This window comes from Fukomys damarensis, unplaced genomic scaffold, assembly GCF_012274545.1.
Source record: "Fukomys damarensis isolate Sample0158 unplaced genomic scaffold, DMR_v1.0_HiC HiC_scaffold_17, whole genome shotgun sequence".
NCBI classification, from domain to species: domain Eukaryota; kingdom Metazoa; phylum Chordata; class Mammalia; order Rodentia; family Bathyergidae; genus Fukomys; species Fukomys damarensis.
This window is the reverse complement of record NW_022900929.1, coordinates 70,009,456-70,022,079: the sequence shown is the minus strand read 5'-3', so window position 1 is coordinate 70,022,079 and position 12,624 is coordinate 70,009,456. Positions and strand designations below refer to the sequence as shown.

The 12,624-nt window shown below is 41.7% G+C and overlaps 2 protein-coding genes across 5 annotated transcripts in view; one reads left to right on the top strand and one right to left on the bottom strand.

The window, feature by feature from the left end:
- Klhdc1 (kelch domain containing 1) overlaps positions 1 to 12,624 on the bottom strand; it is a 92,156-nt gene that overhangs the window by 51,892 nt on the left and 27,640 nt on the right. The gene's annotated exons all lie outside the window — the stretch shown is intronic.
- Positions 1 to 12,624, top strand: part of Pole2 (DNA polymerase epsilon 2, accessory subunit) — a 33,631-nt gene that overhangs the window by 445 nt on the left and 20,562 nt on the right. For all 4 annotated transcript variants that reach the window (XM_033765163.1, XM_033765162.1, XM_010632598.3 and 1 more), the window contains exons 2-6: positions 3,933 to 4,033; positions 5,368 to 5,443; positions 7,676 to 7,753; positions 7,886 to 7,979; positions 12,088 to 12,162. In XM_033765163.1, coding sequence (XP_033621054.1) covers positions 3,933 to 4,033; positions 5,368 to 5,443; positions 7,676 to 7,753; positions 7,886 to 7,979; positions 12,088 to 12,162 — 424 coding nt within the window. The remainder of the gene's footprint in view (positions 1 to 3,932; positions 4,034 to 5,367; positions 5,444 to 7,675; positions 7,754 to 7,885; positions 7,980 to 12,087; positions 12,163 to 12,624) is intronic.

Genomic DNA, 12,624 nt, shown 5'->3' with positions numbered 1-12,624 from the left:
GTCTGGGGTTCGCGGAGGGAAACGCTTCTTCCGGGGGGGGGCGAGGCTCCCTGCATCGCGGACCCCCCCCCAGAGGCGGGGCCGGCTCTGTACCTCCCCTGCTATCATTGCGGTGCCGCCTCCGCTGCTGGGACCCGCGAAGGCCGCCCAAGGCGCAGCTGTCAGTCCCTGCTGAGTCTGGGCCTCCCAGCCCTCCCAGTTGTGGGTGAGGTATCATTTCCTGGAGAATTGAAAAGCGGATAGATTTTAAGTATTCTCTTAGGTGACTGCTAGGATTTTTTTTTTTTTTAGATCTCCTTTACAACTTCTCTGAAAGCCAGGTTTCCTTGCACATCGGTGTGTTTTTAGGACCCATAACACCTCCAGGATTTTTCTTATTCGGCTTTGTATTTTAGAACACAGTACTTTTGTTGTTGCTAGTGCGTGTTAGCGATGCACAGTGGTTGTATTCAGCCTGGGATTTTGGCACCCATACCTATAGCTTCTTGAGCTTTACTCCCTCGCTTCTCTTCCCCATCCACTTCCCATCCCTGCAGAGCTTACCTTCCTATTCCTAACATAGCTCTTTATTTTGCTCTTCGTGTTTTGAGTCTCTCATATTAAGGAGGCCATGAGATATTTAATGTTTTGTAACATTTCATTTAGCACTGTGGTCTCAAGAGCCATACATTATCTTTTATTTCTTTTTTCTTTTTTTTTTTTTTTTTTTTACCGGTGATCAGGTCCTTGTGCTTGTGAGGCAGGCGCCAGAACCACTGAGCTGAATCCCTGGCCTCCATCCATTTTCTTACAAAAGACTCAAGTGCATTCTTCTTTATGGCTGAGTAGTACTCTGTTGTATATATGCCACATTTTCTTCTTGTTTTTTTGAGACATGGTCTTGCAATGTAGTTCAGGCCGACCTTGAACTCACTATATAGCCTCAAAATTGGCCTATCCTCCTGCCTCAGACTCCTGAGGGCTGAATCCCAGGCAGGCATCACCCACCATGCCCAGCTTGCCACATTTTCTTTATTCATTCATCTGATGATGGGCACATAGCACACTTCTGATTTTGCTATTGTGAGTTGAGCTGCTCTAAACACATAACTGCTGTAGTAGGATGACTTTAGCTCTTCTGGAAGATCCTCACGAGAAAGGTAGCTGAGTCAAATAGGTTTTGTTTTAATTTTCGAGCAATCTCGATACTGATTTCCAAAGTGGTCGTATTAGTTTACATTCCTACCAGAGTTTAGTGGGGTTTCTTCCTCCCCACATCCTGGCCAGCATTTGTGTTTTTTGAGTCCTTGATAATGGCCCTATTGTAAAGAAAGGTACTGTTAACAAAGTTAGAAGTTCTTCTATTTTCATTTTTTCCCCTTCCTTTGGTCATTTAATTTTTATCTTTCTGTTTATGTGATTAATAACATTTATTGATGTACATAGGCTGAATCATCCTTGCATCCCAGGGATGAAACCAATTTGGTCCTGACGCCTGATTTTGGTGTGGGGGGGATATGGGTATTGAACTCAGGACCTTGAGTTTGCAAGACAGGTGGCAGCTCCACTGAGCTAAATCCCTGGCCAATGTGTGATCTATTTCATGGTTTGCTGCAGAATACAATATATTGTACACACTAAATACCTACTGAAATGGGTATACTTTTCTAAGCCAGGTTTTGGTTGTTCTTGTGTATACAGTTTTTGATTTTGTAATTGAGTTTTATGTTTTTTTTTTTTTTAATGATGAACTAGGGCATCATTCAGGCCAGGCAAGCTCTCTTTAAGATACATCCCAGCCTAGCTGGGCATGGTGGTGCACACCTGTAATCCCAGCACTTGGGAGGCTGAGGCAGGAGGATCGCTGTGAGTTCGAGACCAGCCTGGGCTACATAGCAAGTTTCAGGTCAGTGTCAAACTACATAGTGAAACCCTGTCTCGAAAAAACCAAACCAAACCAAAACAAAACAAAACAAAAATCCCAGCCTAGGTTTATGGAACTTTTAACTTTGTTTCTGGGTTAGTGGTGAACCAGGACCAGTATGGTATATCCTAGGAAAAAAATAATGAATTTTGTTCATTTGATCCATATTTTGAAAACATGAACAGTTGATTAATTTCTTTTTTTTTGACTTAGAATTTCACCTAATATTAAGCTGTCATTAATTAATTAACTTAGAAATATGCTTGAGGGGCTGGGGATTTAGCTCAGTGGTACTGCCACCTGCCTTACAAGTTCAAGGTCCCAAGTTCAATCCCTGGTACCAAAAAGAAAGAAATATGTTTAAATCTGTCAGCTGCAAAACCCCATGCTAGGGGAATGGGTATATGAGGTTAAGACTCTGTAGAGCTTTATGGTGAGAAGAGAGAGTGTACTAGTTGTCTATTGCTGCATGACAGAGTACCCTAAAATGTAGAGGCATAAGCAGTACACATTTATTGTCCCACGTGTTCTGTGGTTCAGGAATTCAGGTATGACTTTATTGGGTTCTCAGTACTAGGGTCTCTCTCACAAGGCTGCAGTCAAGATAGGGCCATTTCAAATGTCATAATGGGCTGGATTCCCTTCCTGTCTTACTTGTTGGCAGGATTCAGTTCCTGGTGGGTTGTTGAATTGAAGGCCTTGGACCTTGCAGGTTATTGACTGAAGGCTACACTAGGGCCTCCCCAGCATGGCAAGGAGCTTCATCAAAGTCAAGGGCCAGGGATTTAGCAAGGTCCTGAGGTTGATCCCCAGTACCAGGGGAAAAAAAAAGGCAATTTACTAGCTGCAGCCCACACTTAAGGGGAAGGAGTGGCTCACAGGTGAGATACCAGGAAGTGTGGATTATTAGTTAGAAGTGCATACAAGGGATGTGAAACTACTGAATTGAATTACTGAAGAAAGTGCCATGAGAGTAGGTATAAGGTGTGTAAACAGCTCTAAAGTCAAGGAAAGGCTTCCCCTGGGAATCACTTTGCGCTAAGTGTTAGAGGATGGGTCGGGACTTGGTTACATGTGGAGAGGAGGGTGGGGAGAGAGGACGTATAAAGACCCAGAAGCAGACAAGCAAGCACCAGGAAGGCCAGAGACACTGGATGAGCCTGATGCGTGTGGCGAGGACTGGATCCTAAATGGGTTGGCGAGCTTTGGTCTGTCCCAAGAGCTGTCACCTACATGTGTGTAATTTTAGGGATTCAGTTGGCAGATATTTATGGAGCACTTTGCACTTAGTATTCTGCTAAAGGATGATGCAATTCCAGTTCTCAAGTTATCTGTAGTAACTCAGTTACCTACAATAAACAGGAGATGTGGTGTCCATGCAATAGTCAGTAAGCTCACTGATATACAGGACAGTTAAAGTCAGGTCGGTAAAGTGTAAGTGTGCTACAAATATAGAATGGTATATAACTAGCTAATTAAGTAGGCACACTCATTCTGAACATTATTGGTATTAAAAGGTGATTTTAATATGAATGTAGCTTCTGTGATTATAGTCAATGTTTTTTGTAGCCTTTTTTCTAATTGTACGATTAAAAACTGGTTAAATTACTGGGGCAAATGCTCTATCAATTTCATAAGTCTGTCTATGTTCATTGTATTCGGAATGTGGTGATTGACATCAAGGCAAGCAAATACTTGCCTTCAGTGTAAGGTAGTAAGTTTTACAAGGATAATGTGAAACCCCAAATTTAAGGTACTGTTTTATGCAAGTGTGCATTTTAACAGTTACAAGAGGAAGGAGCCGCTCTAGGAAGCTTCCTTAGATGAGGACCTGACTCGGGACTTTAAGAATGGTCATTGTTCGCAAGGGAGAAAAGGATGCAGAAAAGCTGAGCACTGCTTGATGGAGGGAGTGAGTGGGTCTTAATTTCAGTACCAGATTAATGAATATTTGCCACTTCTTGGCATAAAATTTTTAGCTTTTAATTACCAATGATCTGTTTCTCCTCTCCTTTCTCTCTCTTACCAGGGAAGCTACTAAGTACCTCACGGAAGCTCTTCAGTCCGTCAGTGAATTAGAGCTGGAAGATACCTTGGAAAAGATCATCGATGCAGTGGAAAAGCAGCCCTGTAAGTGGGGTTTTCTGATAACTCTTAAATTGTTAAACCTAGCTCTATATCTGTTAGATTTACAGATGTAAAGAAAAGTTGAAGATTCAGGTGTTCCAGTGTTTCATAGTAGTATTTCTTCCCAAAAGGTTTGTTTAGCTGTAACCAGAGGATATTCCCAGAAAGCCATTTAGCTTTTCTTACCCCGTGGAACCACACAGCCATCTTTTCTGCACTTGACTCCGGAGTTTGATCTGGTCCTTTAGGGTTACTTGTCTCTCTGCACACCTCTCACTTTGTCTTAAGTTAGGCACTCCAAAATGTTTGTAGGGAGAGGAGAAAAGTGAGCAAGACTAATTCTTCTTTCTTTCTTTGAGGGGCTTTTGGTTAAATATATATATTTTGTTTGTTTGTTAAATATTTTGATACCACAAGCATGGGTCTGCAAAGAAGAAATGCTGTTGTCTTTCAGGAAAAAAAAATCTAGTCTTTCTAGTGCCCAGAAGGCTAGAAGTGAGTGTGGCTCACTCTCCTGTTTTCTAGGTACTGGTACAGTGTCTTTAATTATATAGGAAGCAACATGTTCTATGATATAGGGGAAAATGTCATGTCTCTTTTTCACTTCTAGAGGCAGAATTCTAAAAATATTTTTGTTTCAAAAATTGCTTTACATTGAAAATTTAGAAAATGAGCTGGGCGAGGTGGCGCACACCTATAATCCTAGCACTCAGGAGGCTGAGGCAGGAGGATCGCTGTGAGTTCGAGACCAGCTTGGGCTACATAGTGAGTTCCAGGTCAGTCTCAACTACATAGTGAGACCTTGTCTCAAAAAAAACAAAACAAAATAAAAAAAAAAAAAAAAAACAGAAAATGATGTTTCTCATTAATTATATCTGTGTTAATTATACATTATTTGAAGATGGCACATAGCATTTCACCTGAAGATGTCCCAGAATGGTTAAGGGGGCTCACTTTGGAATTGGGCCTGGATTTGTGTTGCTTTCTGCCCCTTCTAGTGTGTTCCTGGGGGGGCTGTTAAACTTCTTGAAGTTGTACCCTCTCCATCTGTAAGATAAAGGCATACTGGGGCTGGGGATTTAACTCAGTGGTTCCACCTCCTGCCTGGCAAGTACAAGGTCCTGAGTTCAATACCTGATACAAAAAAAAGAAATGAAAGATATGGGCATAGTAACATCAGTGTTATCTAGGACATTGTCTGATGGAATAGTGCTTGTGAACTACCGAGCACTGCAACACATTTACGAGCTTCGTAAATGGCTGCTTTATTATTACTCCTCCTATTAGAACTAATTTTTATGCCTGTTTGAAGTATGACCTTGAACTTCTCTTTTCAGTATCATCAAACATGATTGAACAATCTGTAGTGGAAGCAGCAGTTCAGGAATGCAGTCAATCAGCTGATGAAACTATGTATGTGCATAAAATCAACCTTTTTCTCTGTTGGAGGTGTTACTGACTGCTTATTTTCAATGATTTGTTAGGAGCAAAATTGGTAAACATTTCTACAGTGGTTGCTGTCATTATTTCAGTGTTTCTTTGTAAGTGATGGCCTTCGTTATAAACCACATTATTAAATGGCTTGTCTTTTTTGTTTTTTCCTAGGGTGTGAGATTATAGTATTGTTCATACTCGTACTGATTTTTGCTGCTTTACCCAAATCAACCTGATTTTATATTCTGTATGCTGCTAATAAATTGAACTGAGTCTCAATTTACTTTTGCTCTTAAGAAAGTACTGAGCTTTCAGAGGTTCGGTGACTTAAGTTAGTCACATTGTGAATAGCAAATAAGGGTAAAACCTAGTTTTATGGCTCTTCCACTCGCTGATATTTTTAAGTTTAAGTATTTATACGCAATACTTTGGGGAGGGTTATTTCTCTGAATGTCTCTTTTTCCCTTCCTTAGGATACTTCCAAATTAATGAGATTTAACTGGCAGTAAAATATCTGGGGAAATGAGCATAGAGACAGTTTTAATTTTGACAGTTCTTTCCTATTTTGGGCAGTGGAAATGACTGAAAGAAGTTTTGACCCTTACTTTGGCCAGTAGTTTTTTCCTTTTACAATGTATTAGAGCCAGGCAGAGTGATCCTAACACTCGGGAGGCCAAGGCAGGAGGACTACTGCAAGTTCGAGGCCAGCCTCAGCTACATAGTGAGCTCAAGGTCAGCCTGAACTTCATAGCAAGGCCCAGTGTCAAAAAAAAAAAAGACAAGAAAACTTATTCAAACTCTAAAAATAGAAGTTGAAGAATTTTGATTTTATTCTTGCAAATTCTTAAAATACTAGAGTGCAGTGACATGCCCTGAAAGTCATCCACAGAAATTTAAAATGGTTATACCAAAGTGTAAGGGTTATAGTCCTAAAATAGGCTTTACGTGTTGTTTACTCTAAAGTTACCTGCCATTTCTGTTAGGCTGATACTTAGTTAGTTCTGGTGAGGGCTGAATGGTCACAGATCTTTGCAGCTCCAGTTGTCAGGAAGAGTCACAGCCCAAGAAAGATGCTCACAGTTTTACACATGGAAAAATGGCCTGATAAGTTAAATAATCTGCTGAGATTGCTGCACTAGAAACTAGTGAAGTTGTGTCTAGAATTTAGGTTTTCTCCAAGGCTAACCATTCTTTGCTTTTCTGTACTTATTATTACAACCAGCATAGTGTGAACTTTTTTTTTTTTAACCATTTTTAGTTTGGAAGATAAACACTTAATTTTAAGAAAGATTTTTTTTTTAGGTTGGTATTTATGCAAAAGTGTTATGGAGTTGGTGATTTAGCTCAGTGGTTCCGCCACCTACCTTGCAAGCGCAAGGACCCAATTTCATCCCTGGTACCAAAAAAAAGTGTTGTGAATTTTCTAAACTCTTTACATGATCATATCATTAACAGTGTCTGAAATTAAATTATTTTGTGGGTTTTCCATCTTTGACACTGTATAAATCTCAAGGATTAGGCCAGGCTTTTGAGGGTCCTTTTCTATTATAAAACTTTTTTTTTAGAAACACTTTTTGCTTAATACTTTAGATTTTAAAAATTGTTGGAAGTGAATCAGATTCTTTTATGCTTCATATATTGTAGCTTATAATAGTAGTTATAGGGAGAGATTCCTTTAGAATGACTGTTTTATACATGTTTTTCAACAGATGAGTTTTTTTTTGCTTTTTGGATAGATTCTTAATTATAAGTTAACTTGATTGATTTTTTCCTTGAAAGTATTGAGAATGTTTTCTTGTCTCTTGAAAGGAGAATGCACAAGCTAAACCTTTACCTCCAAGTTGTTTTTGACACTATAAGAAACTGTGATATAGATTGTTATGGTGGTGGTGTGCTTGTCATCCCAGTTACTCAGAAGGCTGAAAGCAGAAGGATTGTAAGTTCAAGATCAGCTTGGGCAATTTATTGAGACCCTGTTTCATAAAATAAAATAAAAAGGGTCAGGGATGCAGTTTAGTGATAGAGTGCTTGCCTAGAATATGTGAAGTCCTAGATTTAATCCCAGGTACAGAAAGGAAAAAAGAAAGAGGAAATTATATATGTGGCTTGAGAAAATATGAAAAGTGGGTTATATGTGATGTAGAATTATAATGCAATTTGAATACTTACATTTTAGTAAATCAGATCTGTGTTTTATGGGATGTTTTTCAGTGAGCATATTTTCAATATCATAGGAGCTTTTGATGTTCCACGCTTTGTTTACAATTCAGAAAGAAAAAAATTTCTCCCGTAAGTATACCATCTCTTAATTTTAAATTAATTTCAGATGTACCTTTACTTCAAAAGATGTATATTCTAGTGTTTCAATTTTAGCCTACCTTTGTGTATTTGATACTAAAAATGGGTATTCCTTTTTCCTAGTCTTTTAATGACTGACCACCCTGCACCAAATTTATTTGGAACAGCAAGAGATAAAGCAGAGCTATATCGTGAACGATACACCATTTTACATCAGGTAGGTTGGAGAAGGAAAATAGCAGGTAACTCAGACTCTGCTACCGAACATCTCAGGGATATTGAAAGGATAGAATAATTATGTAGTCCCAAGTCAGGCATTCAGTAGACTGTTACTGGACTCTGCAGTTGACACTGTATAGGGAATATAGAGGTGCAAAAAATAATCCCTTTAACTCTGGTGTGGTGGTAGATACCTGTAATCCTAGCACTTTGGGAGGCTGAGGTAGGAAGATTGCAAGTCAAGCCCTGCCTGACAACTTCTAAGGCCCTGTCTCAGAATCAAATAAAAAGGGCTGGGGATGTAGCTCCGTGGCAGAGCACCCTATGTTTGATCCCTGGTATCCCCCCATAAAGAGCACCCTAAATAAAGTGATTTTTTTTCCTGTTACTAGGGATCAAACCCAGGACCTTGGTTTGCAAGGCAGGCAACCGTGCCACTGAGCTAAATCCCTGGCCCAATAAAATGATTTTTTAAAAAGTAGCTGCTATTTAATACATTGTTTTGATATGCCCGGTACCGTATTTAGCACTTTATATATATTATTTGCCTCCTTTATTCCTGTAACACTTAATAGATGTAGAAATGCAACCATAATCCTTATTTTACAAGGAAACTGAGGCCCAGAGAGGTTTAGTAACTTGCCCAAAGATTCCACCTAAGAGGTAGAGATAAGATTTGAATCCAGTCTGTCAGACTCGTGCCCAGCCTCTGCCTTGCCTGGTCTTCAGTGTATGGCCTTCTAGGGGATCAGAAACCGTGTACTGTGGGAGAGGGAAGCTGAGCGACTTCAAGGGAAGGGCCGATCAGAGTGGGGCGAGGAGACAGTGGCCCACGAGGAGTGGAGGTGGATAGCAGTGGGAAATGACAAAAAAACTGGGCTCTGCGCAGGAAATGCTGAACGGCAGGAGTGGCTTTGGCTCAGTTTGAAGAGGGGAGTAGGGAGTGAGAGCCAGACACGGGCACAGTGGATGCTGCTGGGGAAGCTGGGTCTCTGCTCCAGATGCAGTGAGCCTGGAGACTCGCTCAGGCTGGGTTGAGGAGCAAGCAGACCAGTGAGAGCCCACTGGCCAGATGGTGCGGTATCCGTCATCCTGGCTTAAAGGGAAGCGGGGACAAGAAGGGAGCATGGAGTGGGAAGGGGCAGCTCTGGAGCAGTGGGGGCGATGTCGCGGTGAGCGACTGGACGCCAGAGAGAAAGCAGAGGGTCAAGAAACAATGAAACCGTTTTGAGTCTGAGAAAGCACATCAGTAGAGAATGTCAGTATATGAAACAGGAAAAAGAGGATGTAGAAAACAGTGACAGGTTCTGTTTGAAGCATAGGAGAGCAGTGAAATGTGCACCTGGAGCTGAGGAGAGGGGTCCCAGTGGAGAGATTCAGGGGCATTTGCATTGCGGTGAAGAGGAAGCTGCAAGGCTGAGAGCTGGGAGGAGGAGGGAGCGCAGCGAGGAGACTGGGCCCTGGGCCCTGGGCCCCAGCGCTGTCATGCAATGCAAGGCAAGATGGGTTCTGAGCAGGGGAGGGGTCGGTGTGCTGTGCACTGAGGACTGATCTCTGGTGCTTCTATGGCCTGCCTAAGGCGGCCACCTCCACCTTCTGAGGTGTGAGTATGGTCTCTCATAGTTTCTTTTGCATCGAGCCTTTCAAGAAAATTTACTGCTGCTGAATTAAATACAAATTATAATTATCTTTAATATTTGTGGGGCTGGAAATTTAGCCTGTTGGCTGCCTCGCAAGCGCAAGGACCCAAGTTTGTTCCCTGGTACAAATCAAAACAAACTGAGATCGTCTATCGCACATTCTGGCCTATTCTCTTCTTTTTCTCTGGGCATTCCCTGCTGGAGCCAAAAGTGAATAGGGAATCTGGAGCGGGGTGGGTACTGGGGGAAACTCAGGAGCTTGGCACTGAGCTACTTCCCCAGTTTTTTTTTTTTTTTAATGTTTTGAAAAAAAGTTCTCCCTAAGTTGCCCAGCTGTACTAGAACTTCGCAATCCTTCTGTCTCAGCCTTCCAGAGTGCTGAGATTAAGGCATGAGCCACCACACCCAGCCTGAAATGTGGATTGTTTGTTCCTTCCACTTCTTCTGTAACTTTGTATATGCTGTTGGTTGCTCTTCCCTCTGATGTTACTGTGAAACCTTGCTACTTTTGGAAGGTCCTTCTCAAATTCCTGTATTTTGAAACCCTTCCTGATTTCCAATTAGATGGCACCCATGGAGAAGTCCCCTAGGTACCTTAAGAAATGGCCTGTGGTGCATTCAGTGTTTGTCCCTCTTACCAGACTAAACTCCTGGTTAATTTCTTTGGCCTTGGTTTGGCACACTGCCTTCTTGTTCTTGTTGTATTGGGGATTAAACCTAGTTCCTTTGCACGGAACTACATCCCTGGCATTTTTATTTTTAAATTTTTATTTTGAGATAGGGTGTTGCTAAGTTGCCTAAGCTGGGCTCAAACTTATTATCCTCCTGCCTAAGCCTCCCAGAGTTCTGGGGTTATTGGCACCATGCCCAACTCAGTGCTTTTCACATACCACACATTTCTTTCATTTGTTTGTTTGTTTGTTTAGAATAGGATCTCACTATGTAGCCCAGGCTGGCCTCAACCTCCTAGTGATCCTCCTGCCTCAGCTGTCTGAGTGCTGAGATTACAGGCATGCTCCATCACTGCTGGCTCTGCATTTTTTCTTTAAAAATATGTTTTAAGTGCTATATTGTTGTATGTGTTTAATCCCAGCACTGGAGAGACTGAGGCAGGAGGATCGCTGTGAGTTTGAGGCCAGTTTGGGCTACATAGCAAGTTCAAGGCCAATCTGAGCCACATAGTGAGACCCTGTCTCAAAAAAGTTAAAGTTAAAAAAGTTAAAGTGCTGGGCCAGGGATTTAGCTCAGTGGTTCCGGTGACTGCCTTCCAAGCACAAGGACCTGAGTTGGATCCCCGGTACCAAAAAAAGTTAGAGTGCTACATCATTTTGGGTATGTGACTTAGCCCTTCTGAGCTTCATTTTTCTCAACTATACCATGAAAAGGTTGAATTTCAGGACATTCATATTTTCACTTCAATTAACCTTTTGAAAACAAATTTGATTTTATCACTACCCTACTTCAAAGTCTTTGTTTTCTATGGTCTAAATATAAATTCCTTGGCTTGGGATGGAACATCTGTATTATAAGGGCTCTTTTAATTTGAAGTCAGAGCAACTGAAACTGACTAAAACTGAAAAAGGAATATACTAGCTTAGCGTGAGCAACGGAGGAGTCTTTCGATCTGTTGGTTTCAAGGATGACTGGGCCCAGGTGCTCACACAGTGTCCCAGGGTATCTGTCTTTCTCAGCCTGGCTCTTTTTAGTAATTGACTGTACTTTCCAATAAGTGCCTCCCACAGAGTGAGAAAAATTGTACTAGCAGCCTTAGCAAGTCTCAGAAAGAGAGTTCCTCTTGTCTTCCTCAGTAGTTCTAGTGAAAGCTGAGTGCTTCTTGTGTTGGCCACTTGCTCTTCCTTGAGTTGGTCACTGGCCAAGAGGGGCACTTTTATGCTGTAGGCCTCGCCTGGTGTCTGTGAAGGAGGGACGCGGCATCAGTGTAACCTAAACTGCATGATTGAGAGGGAGGGAGGGTCGATTCCCCTGGTAGTTGCTTTTCCTAGTTTCTTGCCTTGTCCAACATTCTGTCTTGTGCACCTTACAACACAATTTCGTGACACTAAACTGCAACTTCCCAAATGTTCTTTCTTCTCATACTTCTTTGGACACACCTGTTTCTCTGCCTGAAATGTCTTATTTCAGCCTCCTTTGGTTTTTTACTGGCCAAGTTTTATTTATCACTTAGGATCTTGTTCAAAGGCCCCCTTGGCCCAGCAGCCAGTACAGCCTCACTTACCCTTTCGTGTGGTAGTACTTCTTTTTCACTGACCTCAGTGCTCAACTTTTTAATGATTTTTCAATTTCTAATATTTTACCAGACATTTTGTGGTGTTAAACTATACACATTTTCAAATTTGTAGAGGATAACAGCAACAATTTATGGACAGTGTTTGATCTTTTCGCTATTTTAATGAATCTTAGTTTTAAATGTCTGCTTCAGTAATTCCTGTGAATCTTTTTTTATAGAGGACCCACCGGCATGAATTATTTACTCCTCCAGTGATTGGTTCTCACCCTGATGAAATCGGAGGCAAATTCCAGGTTAGAACATGACCCTAATTATTGAGGGGTTGTAAGTATACAACTTTAATATTTATTACTGAATTCTAAGTGAAAATAAACTGCTTCAGTGTAGCTGGCTGGTCTTAACTGCATGCCTACTATTGAGAAAGCCCATGCTCATGTCTTGCAGTCTAACAGAAGTTACTGCTTCCTTCCGATGCCAGGGCAGCCCCAGACTCCTGCTGGCCTCCCAGACAGTTCCTAGACCTCCAGCTCCATTGCCGGCTACTTCACTGGTTTCCTGGCCAACTTCCCAACATTGCCCTTCACACCTTCAGTCCTCTAACAAAACACTGGTCCCTGCCATCCCTGTCACAAGTACACTCACTTGCGGACTTGTTCAGCTAAAATGTGCTCCCTCATTAGGAGTGAAAATTTTCCTTAAGGTACTAAGGAAACACTGGGTTAAATCCCCAACACCCCAAGGCGGGGGGGGGGGGG